This window comes from Mytilus trossulus, chromosome 7 (genome assembly GCF_036588685.1).
Source record: "Mytilus trossulus isolate FHL-02 chromosome 7, PNRI_Mtr1.1.1.hap1, whole genome shotgun sequence".
NCBI classification, from domain to species: Eukaryota; Metazoa; Mollusca; class Bivalvia; order Mytilida; family Mytilidae; genus Mytilus; species Mytilus trossulus.
In genome coordinates, this window is record NC_086379.1 from 52,039,533 (window position 1) to 52,054,054 (window position 14,522).

The 14,522-nt window shown below is 31.4% G+C and overlaps 1 protein-coding gene across 3 annotated transcripts; it reads right to left on the reverse strand.

The window, feature by feature from the left end:
* Positions 1–1,918: 1,918 nt before the first annotated feature.
* On the reverse strand, positions 1,919–13,452 carry LOC134725256 (beta-1,4-N-acetylgalactosaminyltransferase bre-4-like). Of its 3 annotated transcripts, XM_063588925.1 has the most exons (9): positions 13,221–13,366; positions 11,623–11,643; positions 9,770–10,099; positions 9,104–9,336; positions 8,025–8,212; positions 6,062–6,184; positions 4,689–4,784; positions 2,960–3,098; positions 1,919–2,164 (listed from the first exon to the last, which is right to left on the reverse strand). In XM_063588925.1, the coding sequence occupies exons 3-9, from the start codon at positions 10,053–10,055 to the stop codon at positions 2,123–2,125; spliced, it is 1,107 nt and encodes a 368-aa protein (XP_063444995.1). In that variant the 5' UTR covers positions 10,056–10,099; positions 11,623–11,643; positions 13,221–13,366; the 3' UTR covers positions 1,919–2,122. The 3 variants fall into 3 exon arrangements, with proteins under 3 accessions (XP_063444995.1, XP_063444997.1, XP_063444996.1); XM_063588927.1 differs by lacking the exon at positions 11,623–11,643 and having other exon boundaries at positions 13,221–13,452; XM_063588926.1 differs by lacking the exon at positions 13,221–13,366 and having other exon boundaries at positions 11,623–11,838.
* Positions 13,453–14,522: the final 1,070 nt, after the last annotated feature.

The following is a 14,522-nucleotide window of genomic DNA, read 5'->3' on the forward strand; positions in this document are numbered from 1 at the left end:
TCTGTAAAAATCAATCTCTCTGGAGGACTAAGCTACTTTAAAAAGAGGGAAGTTTATCTTACCTAACAATGACTTTACGGTTCAGCTAACAAGCAAGCTAACCAAAGATATTACCATTAGCTACATACTGACTGAAATGTGCTGTAAACTATAGGCTCTGAAGAGCCTGTGTCGCTCACCTTGGTCTATGTGCATATTAAACAAAGGACACAGATGGATTAATGATAAAATTGTGTTTAGGTGATGGTGATGTGTTTAAAGATCTTTGTTCTTTTTTTTTGATTGAGTTATGCCTTCCAATTGATATTTTATCGTGTGTTTTTCTATGTTGTGATGTTATACAATTGTTTCAGAAAAAGGAGAAGGTTTGGTACGATTAAAACGTCTAATTCCGCTGCAAATGTGTGCACCTGTCGAAAGTCAGGAATCTGATGTACAGTAGTTAATTTATGAAAAAGGTAAAAATTTGACTATAAAGGGCAATTAAGGAGTCAATTGACAATTTTGGTCATTTTGATTTATTTTTAGTTTTTACTTTGTTGTACATTATTGCTGTTTACAGTTTATATCTTTCTATAAAAATATTCAAGATATAAACCAAAAGCTGCAAAATTTTCTAAAAATTTCCAATTCAGAGACAGCAACTCAACAACGGGTTGCCTGAATGGTAGAAAATTTCAGGGCAGATAGATCTAAACATATTGCACAATTTTATCGTGTCAGATTTGCTCTAAATGCTTTGGTTTCAGATTTATGAGCCAATAAAAACTGCATTTTCCCTATGTACTATTTTGAGCCATGTCGGCCAACTTGGTTCGCGGGCGGGGTCATCGGACACAATTTTAAAACTAGATAAACAAGTGATGATTGTGGAAACGTTTGGTTAAATTTAAACTCAAGGAGAAGATTTTTGTAAAAGATTACCAAAATTTACGAAAATTTGTTAAGAATTATAACTATAAAGGACAATAACTCCTTAACGGGTCAACTTACCATTTTGATCGTGTTGACCTATTGTAGATCTTATTTTTCTGAACATTATTGCTGTTTTTAGTTTATTTATATCTATAATAATATTCAAGATTATTACCAAAAACCGCAAAATCTCCTTAACATTAGCATTTCAGGGGCAGCAACATAATTAATCTGAAAATTTCAGGGCAGATAAATATTAACCTGATTTTACCACAAATCAGATTCGCTTTAAATGGTTTGGTTTCAGAGATATAAGCCAAAATCTACATTTTCCACTTATGTTCTATTTTTAGTCATGGCGGACATCTTTGTTGGTTGGCCGGATCACCGGACGAATATTTTAAACTAGATACCCCAATGATGATTGTGGCCAAGTTTGTTTAAATTTGGCCCAGTAGTTTCAGAGGAGAAGATTTTTGTAAAAGTTAACGTCGACGGACGACGGACGCCAAGTAATGAGAAAATCTCACTTGGCCCTTTCGTCAAGGTGACCTGAAAAGCAAATTAAAATAAGGAATATATGCATTATAAGGACAGAAGAATTCGGTCTATAGTGATACCATTACCAGACATACATGTTCACTTTACAATCACTCTATGCACCAACTTTAGTTGACCTACTAACAAAAAATGGTATATAAGAAACAGACCAAAACACAAAACTTATCATTAGTCAATGAACCATGAAATGAGGTTGAGGTCTGGTAAACTCTGTTTGACAGACATGTACACCTTACTGTCTGATTAACATGTGGACCTTGCAAGGGATCCTGTTAAGAACCAAATATAATTATTTCCATTTTAATCATGATAAGTGAGAAATTAACATTGGAAGTTTTGTTTTCAGGCAGTCAATTTACCATGAAAATTAGGTCAAGGTGTGACAAAACTAGAATAAGAGTATTACATCCAATGAATAAAAAAATAAGAGACGACGATGCTGTTAAAGTTGCTAACACATTTAATTTGTTAACATTTTTTTACTATTATTTTATCTGTACAACAATGCCACGGTATTGTTCCCAACATTGGAATGTCAATTACATTTATCACAATATAGCTTTTTGATCACTCTTGTAGAACAATCATCATTTAATATGTGTCCTCCGTATCATATATACGGGTCAGTCACCACTGCAATAATATGTCAGCCCTGGTTTTTATCTACCTCGTATCTGATGCCTCTTCCCTAGAATGTAAAGTTAAAACAATTTACGAAGATAAGCATTATGACAGATCTGCATGCTCTAAGAAAAAAACCTTATCTGTTTCGAGTTATAAACATATTCGCCCGAAAAAATTTGGATTGAAATAACTAAATAACTAATTTGATATTAAAATATGAATAGCTACTCTGTAGTTATTGTTTTATTATAATTTTGATAACATTTTGCACAACTAAACTATTTTACTCGCGTAGTAGTATTAAACATATATAGATCCTTAAAAATCCTAAAGAACTTCTGAATAATTTTAAATCTCGGTCTTTTTCTGAAATAAGTTCTAACAAAACTTTCGGTTTTTCAACCCTGTATACAACCATTCCACATGTGAAACTATAATTTTGAAAATACTTTGAACGACAAAATTATATTAAATTTCTTCCTGAGTGACGTTTACATTCTGACGTCAAACACGCGACTCTACACTAGATATGATGTGAATTCAGTCACAGGACTTAAAATATTTCAATCCTTTATGTGTTGATTTAAAATACATATATAAGTAAGCAATGAATGTGGGTCTCGCAAGGTAAGAACATCTGTTGTTGTCAATCTAGTGGAATTTATGCGACTGTCATTCAAGTGGGAGGTTTAGCTAGCTATATAACACCAGGTTTAATGCATTAGGAAACGCCTGTCGCAAGTCGGGAATATGACAGTTGTTATCCATTCGTTTGATGTGTTTGCGCTTTTGATTTAATGATTTGTTAAGGGAATTTCCGTTTTCGTACTTTAAAATTGTGTATTTTCCTAGTACTTACAGAAGCTATTTCTGTTTGATTAACAGTTACCATTATATATGTTAAGAGTCGTCGGAAATCCAGTATCAGTCTATCATATTTCAGTGTATTTATTCCGTCTCTTCTGAAGGTAACTTTCCCAGACTTTAATATATCAAACCTGTTTAAACAAATGAATGGACATCATAATATAACAAATTAATGGAAGATCTTATAAACATAAAGAGCATTTAATTGAAGGGTTTCATCAACAACGACTGATCGTTCTTCTTAATAAATTTCCGTTCCGATATATTGTACATGTGAACACATCTTTACAGCCTTTATTTGTCGTAATTTTGACCAATTTAACTCGATTTTTCACACAAAACGTATGTTGTATTGGCATTTCATCACACAACATATCATTTTGGATACAATTTAGTCCTGTTTGTATGACAAATGTTAAAGAAATAGCTCAAATAGAAATTAGTTGTCCAATTCATGTTCACGGATTTCATTTCAATTCTCATGTTTGATTTTTGATATATTAAAACGTATATCCAAATTACAAAAAAATCTTAAATAAACATTCAATAACAATACAAGGACTCAATTATATGTTTCAATATTTACGTGTGTGTAAATGTTGCTTGTCATTTAATTAACCATCGAGATTACTTCTGAAGACTGCTGACGGTTATTCAAACATACATATATACTAGTCAACAAAAGAAACGATACACGACTTTGAAATAAAATTTATCAAAAAGTATTAAATATAAAACAAAATGAGATACACTATTTTAAAAAGCTTTCATTTGCAATGTATGCACCTGTTATAATGTAAATTAAAACTTGTCGGAAAGTATCTAAATTCCGTGTAAACGATCATAGGGTGCAAATTAGTTTTGCGGAAAGTTGAATAAAAAATCGACACATAATTTTCTAAGTACTGAAAAAAAAAATCAAATTTGTTAAAAAATATTCAATATGCTTATCAAGTTATGTTCATGTTGTAACTAATGGGTTGAATGATTGTTTTTTTTTTCAATTTTTTGGGAAAAAAGTGTTTTTTGAAATCTCAAAAATGCATTTTTTTTTATTTTCGTCTCAAATCAATGGTTTAGATGTAAAAACAACACACAGTAAATTTGGAACCTTTCGGATTAGTTATAAGATTGTTACCGCTTTTTTAATATCACTTTACACATACTGTCTATGGTAAATCAGTTGATAATGTATACTATACATTTTAACGATTTCTCGTGGGGCCGAACTTTGCTTAAAAAATAAACGAAGAAACTGTATGATTTTTAAAAACAAATTGATAGCAAACACTGTCTTTACCTTCAAATGAGAAGTTGGAATCATTAGTTGGAACTTCTGTTTTTGAAATTGTCGTTTTATGTAAATTTTGTAATAAAAAAAATCGCAAAAAACGTCACGAAAGCAAAAATCTTTTTTTTTTTTAAACGGATTTATATTTCCATAATGATTAAGTATTACAACCTTCAATATTGGTCCAATGAACGGAAAACTGTATCTTTAATTTGAAAAAAAGTCTTGTGTCGTTTCTTTTGTTGACTAGTATATATTCAAATAGGTAGCGACCACGTACAATTTGATTTTCTTAGTCTGTTTGGTTTCATAATGTAGCTGGAAAGACCTTAAAAAATATGTTTATCATCGTTTTCACCTCTATATAAGAAGATAGATTTTTTTGTGGATAACAATTTTTCAAATGAATATCAACAAAACTATTATTTACCTGGCTAAATTTTCTTCTTGTTTGGCATGCGGCAACATTATATATCTAGCAATACCCGGATGATATCTTGTTATGGTCAAATTCATTGCGTTAATTCTGAAAAAAATAATAAACATATATGTTTAGGTGAGCGAAATGTCGGTTAAAGAGGTTAAATCATTTCAATTTTTGTTTGTTTTGCATTTTGATATATACTAGTCAACAAAAGAAACGATACACGACTTTGAAATAAAATTTATCAAAAAGTATTTAATATAAAAAAAAAATGAGATACACTTTTTTTAAAAAGCTTTCATTTGCAATGTATTCACATGTGATAATGAAAATCAAAATTTGTTGGAAAGCATCTAAATTCAGTGTAAACGATCGTAGGGTGCAAATTAGTTTAGCGGAAAGTTGAATAAAAAATCGACACATAATTTTCTAAGTTCTAAATGAAATTTCAAATTTGTTTAAAAATATTCAATATGCTAATCAAGTAATGTTCATGTTGTAAGTAATGGGTTGAAATATTGTTTTTTTTCAAATTTTTGGGAAAAAAAGTGTTTTTTGAAATCTGAAAAAATGCAAATTTTTTTTTTTTTATTTTCGTCTCAAATCAATGCTTTAGATATGAAAACAACACACAGTAAATTTGGAACCTTTCGGATAAGTTTTAAGATTGTAACCGCTTTTTCAATATCACTTTAAACATACTGTCTATGGTAAATCAGTTGATAATGTATACATTTTAACGATTTCTCGTGGGGACAGACTTTGCTTAACAAATAAACGAAGAAACTGTATGATTTTTAAAAACAACTTGATGGCAAACACTGTCTTTACCTTTAAATAAGAGGTTTGGCATCATTATTTGGAACTTCTTTTTTTTAAATTGTCGTTTTATGTAAATTTTGTAAAAAAAACAAAAAATCGCGAAAAAAAACGTCACGAAAGGAAATTTTTGTTTTTTTTAACGGATTTATATTTCCATAATGATTAATTATTACTACCTTCAATATTGGTCCAATGAATGGAAAACTTAATCTTTAATTTGAAAAAAAGTCTTGTATCGTTTCTTTTGTTGACCAGTATACTTAACGTATAGCAGCTTTTTTTTGAGTCAGAAGTCTATATCTATATCTATTGTGATATTATTTGAAGTTTTCTATTGGCATGTCATTTAAATGATTATATCTCACTTTTAACGTTTAAGTGATTAAAGTTTTCTTGCTTTAAAGGAACTGTCTTGCTTGCATAAAACTTGCTAGTCGAACCAATAGCAAAACACATTTCGAGTATTTAAGAAACATAAATAATGTTAGAGATGCATCATACATAAAAGTTGATTGTCTGCGGAATATTGAAGATGGAGTGTCTTTTAGAGCTCTTACCTATTAAACATGTCATCATCTTCACCTCCCCAACCAAAGTATCTGTTAGAGTAACCGTTAACTTTGATAAAGTCTTCTTTCGAAATAGCTGCCACACCTCCAAATATCTTATCATATGGCAGCCTAAACAATAGGTAATGAACGCTAATATATATTTTAATGTGAAATCAAAGACAATTTGTTAACAACCAACTTTGTTTTATTGATACAATGGAAAGAAACTGAAAATACCTTTTACAACCTAGAGAACTATATCTTCTTATGACATAACAATATGTATCATTTGGACTTTACGAAGACAATAAAGGTTACTTTTGTGCAATTTTGCTGATTCATGACTACTGACATGTCACATGTCTACATTTTAATATCGATTGTTATAACTTACTTGTACCCTAGCCGATTCGCGTCTATTGCCATGCGACAGATGTCTACAAATGAATATCGAATGTTTCGACTTACTTGTACTTTACTGAGATCACCCCTAGTTTTTGCTGGGGTTCGTGTTGCTCATTCTTTAGTTTTCAATGTTTTGTCATGTGTTCTATTGTTTGTCTGATTGTATTATTTCATTTTTAGCCATGGCGTTGTCAGTTTATTTCCGATTTATGAGTTTGACTGTCCCTCTGGTCGCTTTCGTCACTCTTTTAGCCAATACAAGGCTACTGACATGTGTCAGGTGTCTTACATTGAATATCGATTGTTTTAACATACTTGTACTTTAGCCGATTAATGGCTACGGAGATGTGTCAGATGTCTTCAATTGGATATCGATTGTCTCAACTTACTTGTACTTTAGCCGATTCATGGCTACGCACATGTGGCAGATGTTTTAAATTAAATTATCGATTGTTTCAACTTACTTGTACTTTAGCCGATACCCGGCTGCTGTCATATGTCAAATAATTTTGAATATTGATTGTATCAATTTACTGGAACTTTAGCAGAATCACGGCTACTGACATATGTCAGATGTCTACATTTGAATATAGATTGTTTTTATCTGAATTGTACGTTAGCCTATTCAATCACGGCTACTGACACATGTCAGATGTCAACATTTGAATATTGATTGATTTAACTTCTCTAATATATTTAAACCGATTCACGGCTTCTGACAAATGTTAAATGTATAAAATTGAATATCGATTGTTTTAACGTACCGGTACTTTATCCGATGTAAGAATACTGACACATGTCAAATGTCAACATTTGATTATTGATTGTTTCAACTTACTTGTACTTTAGCCGAATCACACCTGTGGACGAATGTCAGATGTCTACAATTGAGTATCGATTGTTTCAACTTACTTGTACATCAGCTGGTTCACGACTACTGTCACATGTCAAATGTCTACATTTGAAAATCGATTGTTTCAACTTACTTGTACTTTAGCCGAATCACACCTGTGGACGAATGCCAGATGTCTACAATTGAGTATCGATTGTTTCAACTTACTTGTACATCAGCTGGTTCACGACTACTGTCACATGTCAAATGTCTACATTTGAAAATCGATTGTTTCAACTTACTTGTACTTTAGCCGAATCACACCTGTGGACTAATGTCAGATGTCTACAATTGAGTATCGATTGTTTCAACTTACTTGTACATCAGCTGGTTCACGACTACTGTCACATGTCAAATGTCTACATTTGAAAATCGATTGTTTCAACTTACTTGTACTTTAGCCGAATCACACCTGTGGACGAATGTCAGATGTCTACAATTGAGTATCGATTGTTTCAACTTACTTGTACTTTAGCCAATTCACGGCTACTAACATGTGTCAGATGTTTATATGTTTATTCTTACTTGTTCTTAAGCCTATTCACGGCTACTGACACATGTATGTCTACAATTGAATATCGATGGTTTTAACTTCCTCATATGCTTTATTAGATGAACTGCTTCTGATAAATGGCTAATTTCTACAATTGCATATCGATTGTCTCAACTTACTTGTACTTAAGCCGATTCACGGCTACGGACATATGTCTAGGATTATCTGGACAGGTGTATAAATTATTATCATTTTCTGGCAGCAAATCCACGTCATGAAATATAAAGCATTGATAGTCGAGTAGTCGTAACGATTCTAAAACGCCAACATTCAACAGCAAAGCTCTGTTAAATTGAACTTTTAAATCCTGAAATGAAAAGAAGGATTAGGTGTTTAAAGAAAATGTTTAAATTAAATATGCATTAGTCTTTGAATATATGGAAAAATTAATGGTGAATGTGTCCATGGGACACAGACGATGCCCCCACTTGTATAGCATTCTAAGTTTTAAAGGGACAAAACTGAAGAACATTAATCAAAGTGCTTGTAAGCAACGAAGGGTAAATATTGTTTAATTTTTTCAATGAACATTGCATTGTATAAAGCATTAATTGTAGTTGATTCAACTGCAATAATGGACAAAAGATAACTCGAATTTAAAATATTTTTTTTAAACAATTACATCATTGACATTTTTAAAACAGATATTAGATTATAGAGTATTGGTTGGAGTTGATCTAACTACAATTATGGACAAAGGAAGATAACTCAAATTTTAATTATTTTTTTTAACAACTACTATTGTAAAGGAGCATAACTCTAGAACGTATTAAGTGACACCAACAAAATTAAGACTTGGTCTGTATTTTGTGACAATAAGCATTGTTTATAAGTTTAATATCATTTAGTGGAGGCAAACTAAAGTTAAAGAACAGATACAAAAAAAATCAGCATCTTTTTTCGAAATAACTCTAGAATGGTAAAAAGTGACGCCAGCAAAATTCAAACATGACCTGTGTGTAGTGGTAATAACACATTGTGAATAAGTTTCATATCAACTAAAGTTAGAGAACGGAAACCCAGTTTGGGACGTATGGACGGACGGACGTACGGACAGACGGACTCGGATAAAACTACCACTACGGCGAGGGCATAAAAATAAAACTAGAACAGGAAAAAACAAGATTTACACTAACAATAGCGTTAAAAAATTGTCATCTGCATTAATATGTTGTTCTTGTTGGTCTATCTTACTTACAAGATCTACAACATATATTCCATATTCTATCTGTTGTCTTTGCAATATAGGATGTAGATTATTTAGAAAAATCTTCAGATGTATTTCCCGATCTCTGAATGGTACTATTATGGCCACTTTGTGTCGGGATGTGCAGTTAGGTGGTTTATATCGCCCTCCATAATGCAGATTCAAAAACTTTGACTCGAGCTCGGCCCAAGTTAAAACTTCTGTGTTTGGTTTGATATAACCATCTAAAAATATATAAAAAAAAGTTCTGAGTTCCATAGTTATGTCAATTCTCGTTCGTTATTTTCTTTAAGATACAGAAAATACTTTCGTTTTGTCCATTTTAGTTTTTCAAATTGAAAAACGAACAGCGATTTATTTCATATTTTGATTTTCTTTTTAAGATTAAAAAAACCCTAAAAAAAAACGATTCATCTATATTTATAGCATTGGTTTACCAATCAACTTGACAAAACAAAGAAGCAGTACATAATTTGCCAAATGAAAAAAAAACTTTTATTTATACTATGTTTTTTTTTAAGTAGCAAGTTTATTCTCACTTTTACTAAAAATAATAAAACATATAGTTTGTTTTCTCTTTGGTTTTTGTGTGTATTTAATGATTCCTTCTCTGTACATGCTGCATATCGTGATTCTTTGTTATTTTTGAATACTTACAAAGGCCAGGTGGTATTGTTGGACATAATGGCAAGATAGGTCCTTTTTTACTCCAGTTCCAAAAAAATATACTGTAAAAAGAGGAAGTATTTTTACTTTCGGTTACACAAATTACGCCTTCGCATCTTGAATGTCCATACAGAATTAAGAGCAAGACCTGGATAATCAGAAAAACAAGTCCTATTATCGATACACAACGTAGATTACATAAATCTCTAAACTTCCGAAACAGCAGCCGCAGAATTTGCTTTGTACTTAAACTATGCTCTAGTAAACTCGTTGTCATTGTTTAGGTTCAATTTGTTGATCCATTGTTGTCGCCGCAACAATCTGTGAACAAAAAAGAACAATTATTATTCTTAAAAAAAAAATATGTTGTGTTAGCAGTTCAACCATTAAAGGACTATGATGTAGCCCTGTGAGCAGAGTGAGTATTTACAAGTATAAGAAGCATATCTATTTTAGCCCGATGATCGTTGAATTATCTAAAATGTGTACACTTAGAGGGTTAAGTTGGTACAGGCAAAAGTGACAACACAATAACAACCAGATGCTCCGCAGGGCGCAGCTTTATACGACCACAGAGTTTGAACCCTGAATAGATGGGGGAAGTATGAACGAGGCATACAGTTATAGTGCGAAAACCAATGTGTCTTCGGATGACGACTACGACGACGACACCAATGTCATACCAATAATATTTTTTTGGCGGTCGTATAAAAACAGACTGAAATGTGGGTTTCCATGCATGGGTTTAAAAACGCATCAATATGAACACCAGTCACCTTGGACATGTTGGAATATTACTAGAACGACCTTTTGAATTACGGAGTTTTGAGATTTTATTGAGACTAAGTAAAACAAGAAAAGAAATGCACGTTTACACATTGCCCCAAAAGCTTTACTGAAATATATATATAATTTAGTCCTCAAGCGCCTTATGTCAAAGTATGAATAGAGAAATAGATTTTTTTTATAATTCCAATTAAGGACTTCGAAGGGCAAAAACAATTTGACTTTACAATAACAATATAATTTGAGATTGAAAGACACAGAGGCCGGGAGGGGGTCGAGTGCGAAATCTCAGAATTTTAGTTTGGACAATTACTGATTGAAAATCAAATTTGTGAAAAACATGAGATTTTTCATATGTTGGCCACCGAAGGGGGGAGTACGCATTCTTAGCACTATCCTGGGTATGCCACTTTATAACTTTCTTTGCTCAATATTTCAGGAGCTTATGCTATAGCGTATGAACGTTTGTACACAATTATGATCCTTTATTTCTTAAATTACAGATTAAAACTGTATGTCTCGTATAAAAAGTCCTACAAAAGAATGCTAACAAAACCTCAAATTAAGAAAATCTACGACATACGACTTTTTGACGATCTGGAAAATGAAGGTTAAGTAATTTTCCTAAGAGTATATTTAACTGTAATAATGTATATATGTACAACATTGTACATCACTTTCTCTGTTATAACAGTTATCGTTGTTCAATTCCAAGTTATTATTGTTCAATTAGAGAGGTATTATCTAATTTTGTAATGAAAGTATTTGTCGTTTTATCATGAAAAATAACAAATAAAAGTCAGTCAATCCGTTTGGACAAGTTTCCGCGTAATAGAGGCATCTTATGTGTACAAATGACAATGAAGTTAACATCGTTACTTGTAAATGCTCCCATATGAGACCTTTTAAAATTGAATAAAGAACATAAAAAAAACAGATTTGATTTGAATTGATTATAAATGAATTGTAATGATGTTTATCTATGTTACACGTCAAACTTAAAATCTATTTGTCACGAAAACGGAATTTTACTTAATCTTAATCAAAATGTTTCTTACCGTATGTCCTTAAAATATCATCTGAAAAAATATATAAACTGATGATATCTCATCAATTTACAATACAGGTAAACATCAAACAAAAACACACAGGTACAAGATACATCAACGTGTCAAATAATGTGCACAGTTTTCTTTTGTTTTAACATTTATATGCATGTAAACACACTTTACACATAAATGAGAGCATTTTCCCTGAACGTAAGAACTAAATCGGGATCCTAGTGCACTGGTCGAAAGCAGAAGCGTAGCAAAGATTGGATTGAGTTCCTAAGGTTGTGTTCTAGTTCTTATTTGGACATTTGCGTCCACCCATGGAAGTTTTATATCGATTTTTTAGTAAAAAAAAATTACATGGTCCATCACCTAGAGGCTGTCAAAGGACAACAAACCTGTTTGCATAATTGTCCGTTTTGAAATCAGTTAGTCTTAAGGGTCATCAAGTCATGAACATGTCATGACGAACGACAAATGTACAAAACCAGTATTGACCTCTGTTTGATCAAGAGAAACAACAAATTGAAACCTGAAAACAAATAACTCAGCAAAGATAGTCAAGATACCAGGCTTATGCTTTTGTTCTACCCCAGGCCAGAATTTCGCCTACAAAATACTCATTGGATTGAGCGTTCTCTGCAAATTTATAACGAATATATGTACACAAATTAATACATCAGTCATAAAGTAGGGTCCAGAAGCCACCAACGAAGCGATGATACTGCACAATCTTGATGGCATTTTCTTCATTGGACCAGAAAACAATAGTCGCGCGAATACGTAATATACATGATATACAAGCCATACAAGAAAGTGTTTTTACTTGCATGAAAGCAAGTTTAATGATGACTTCGAAATGTCATTTAGAAGATGGTAGACATGGTACTTCAAGAAAAAATCCAACGAGAAATAAAAATTATATTTATGTGTTAATATGAAATAATGAATAATATAAACAATAATGATTAGTAGTTTTCATAACAATGACTGTTTCTCATAATCATGACGCTTATTTTTACTAAACATCCGACTTGTTTCTCTTTTGCATTCATTGATTATTACGTTCGTGGGTTCTGATAAAACTAAATGTTACAAAAGAAATTTGACTGGAAGTTTACGTCCATGAAAACTGAACTGAAATGTTGATATAGTTACTTGTAGTATATTTAAGCAAAGGGTTTATATATGAGATATAACCTCCTTGATTTTATAAGTAACTGAGTAAATATTTACAAACAAAAAACAGTAGGGAACTTTAAGTGTATATTATCGATAGAAATCGGAAAAATTGTGCAGGTATTTTTAGCATCGCCGTTGTTTCATTGGAATTCTCGTCAGAAGTAAAACCATGAGAAATTATCACTACTTTTATCAAACATAGTACAAAAACGTATATATACCTACATGCACATCATCACAGTATATAGGTATAGTACGCAAATGATTTCCATTCATAAACATGATAAAGAGTGAAAGTAAACATGATAAATCAACAATTTTTTTTTGTCTCTGTCCGTTGTCTTGATTACTTCTTATGCGTGTGAAGTTACAAAAATGACAAAAATAGCTGCATATGAATGTTGTTTTTGGAAATAACTTACCATTTGCGCCTTTGTTAAACTGTTTTCCTGGTATAATTTGTTGAGTTGATTTACACAGTATTTATAACATGGCTGCTGTTTTGACTGCAGATCAAATTACCACACATACTCTTATCATTTAAGTATCACACAAGTATGTAGTATCCCGCAGTGATGATATTTCCTTAGTCGTAATCTTACGACAATCTTTTGTCTCGACGGGTTTTTTTGATAGCGCTGTTGTCAAATTTATATAAGATTTTATAAGATTTTATTGAAAGAAGGTAAAATATCTGAAATATTCTGAAAAAAAATAATTCTCAACTCATTGAGTTTGGTACATTTTATGGTGAAGTGTAATTTATAAGACATCATAAATACTTTACGTTATTTAACGTCCGACTTTTGAAATTGCAAGATGTGATTTTCTCGTATTTTCTCAGCGTATTTTATTTGAGGCAAAAACGCGATTTGACAAAATTGTTATGTTAAATATCGTTTTTTACCAAAATTAAAAAAAAAAACAATATTAGAACTTAAAATTTAAAACTAAAACATCGTCTGATAAATTTTTTTAATGCTTTTGTAGATATTTGAATACTTAATTAATTCTCATCTCCGAAATTAAGTGACAACTTTTAATTGTCATCATTTTCCGCAAAATAAATTCATTTATGTTTTCAATGCCTACATGCACATCATCACAGTATATAGGTTTAGTACGCAAAAGGATTTCCATTCATACATTTGATAAAGAGTGAACGTAAATCAACAATGTTTTTTTTTTTGGTCTCTGTCCGTTCTCTCGATGATTTCTTGTGCGTGCGAAGTTATAAAAATAGCTGCATATGAATGTTTATTGGGAAATAACTTACAATTTGGGCCTTTCCTCGTTTTTTTCTAGCTTTCAAATTTGGTCAGAATTCTTTTAATCATAGCAATCTTATGTACTTATGTGATGAAAGCTCTTTATAGGGCCTTTTAACAGGAAATTCTTAGAATAGAATATTGGTATTCGTATTCTTATTCTCTATAAATGCATTTGGTTTGTAAATGAATGTTTTTTATTGAATAATTAATTATTTAACAGTTTTTCCTATTTATTATATTTTATGATAAATTGGATTTCAAACTTCACGCTACTAGATGTTTCAGCTGGGTATAATAGAATAACTATTTATGTCCCAGGTATATGCGACGTTTTGCCCAAGTTATTCCAAAATGCTTTATTCATATGAGGAGCTTCTTATAAAGAATGAAAAGAAGCTATCCAGCGTTTATATATCCTTTATTTGCAGGTCATCTATATAGATGGTGCATACT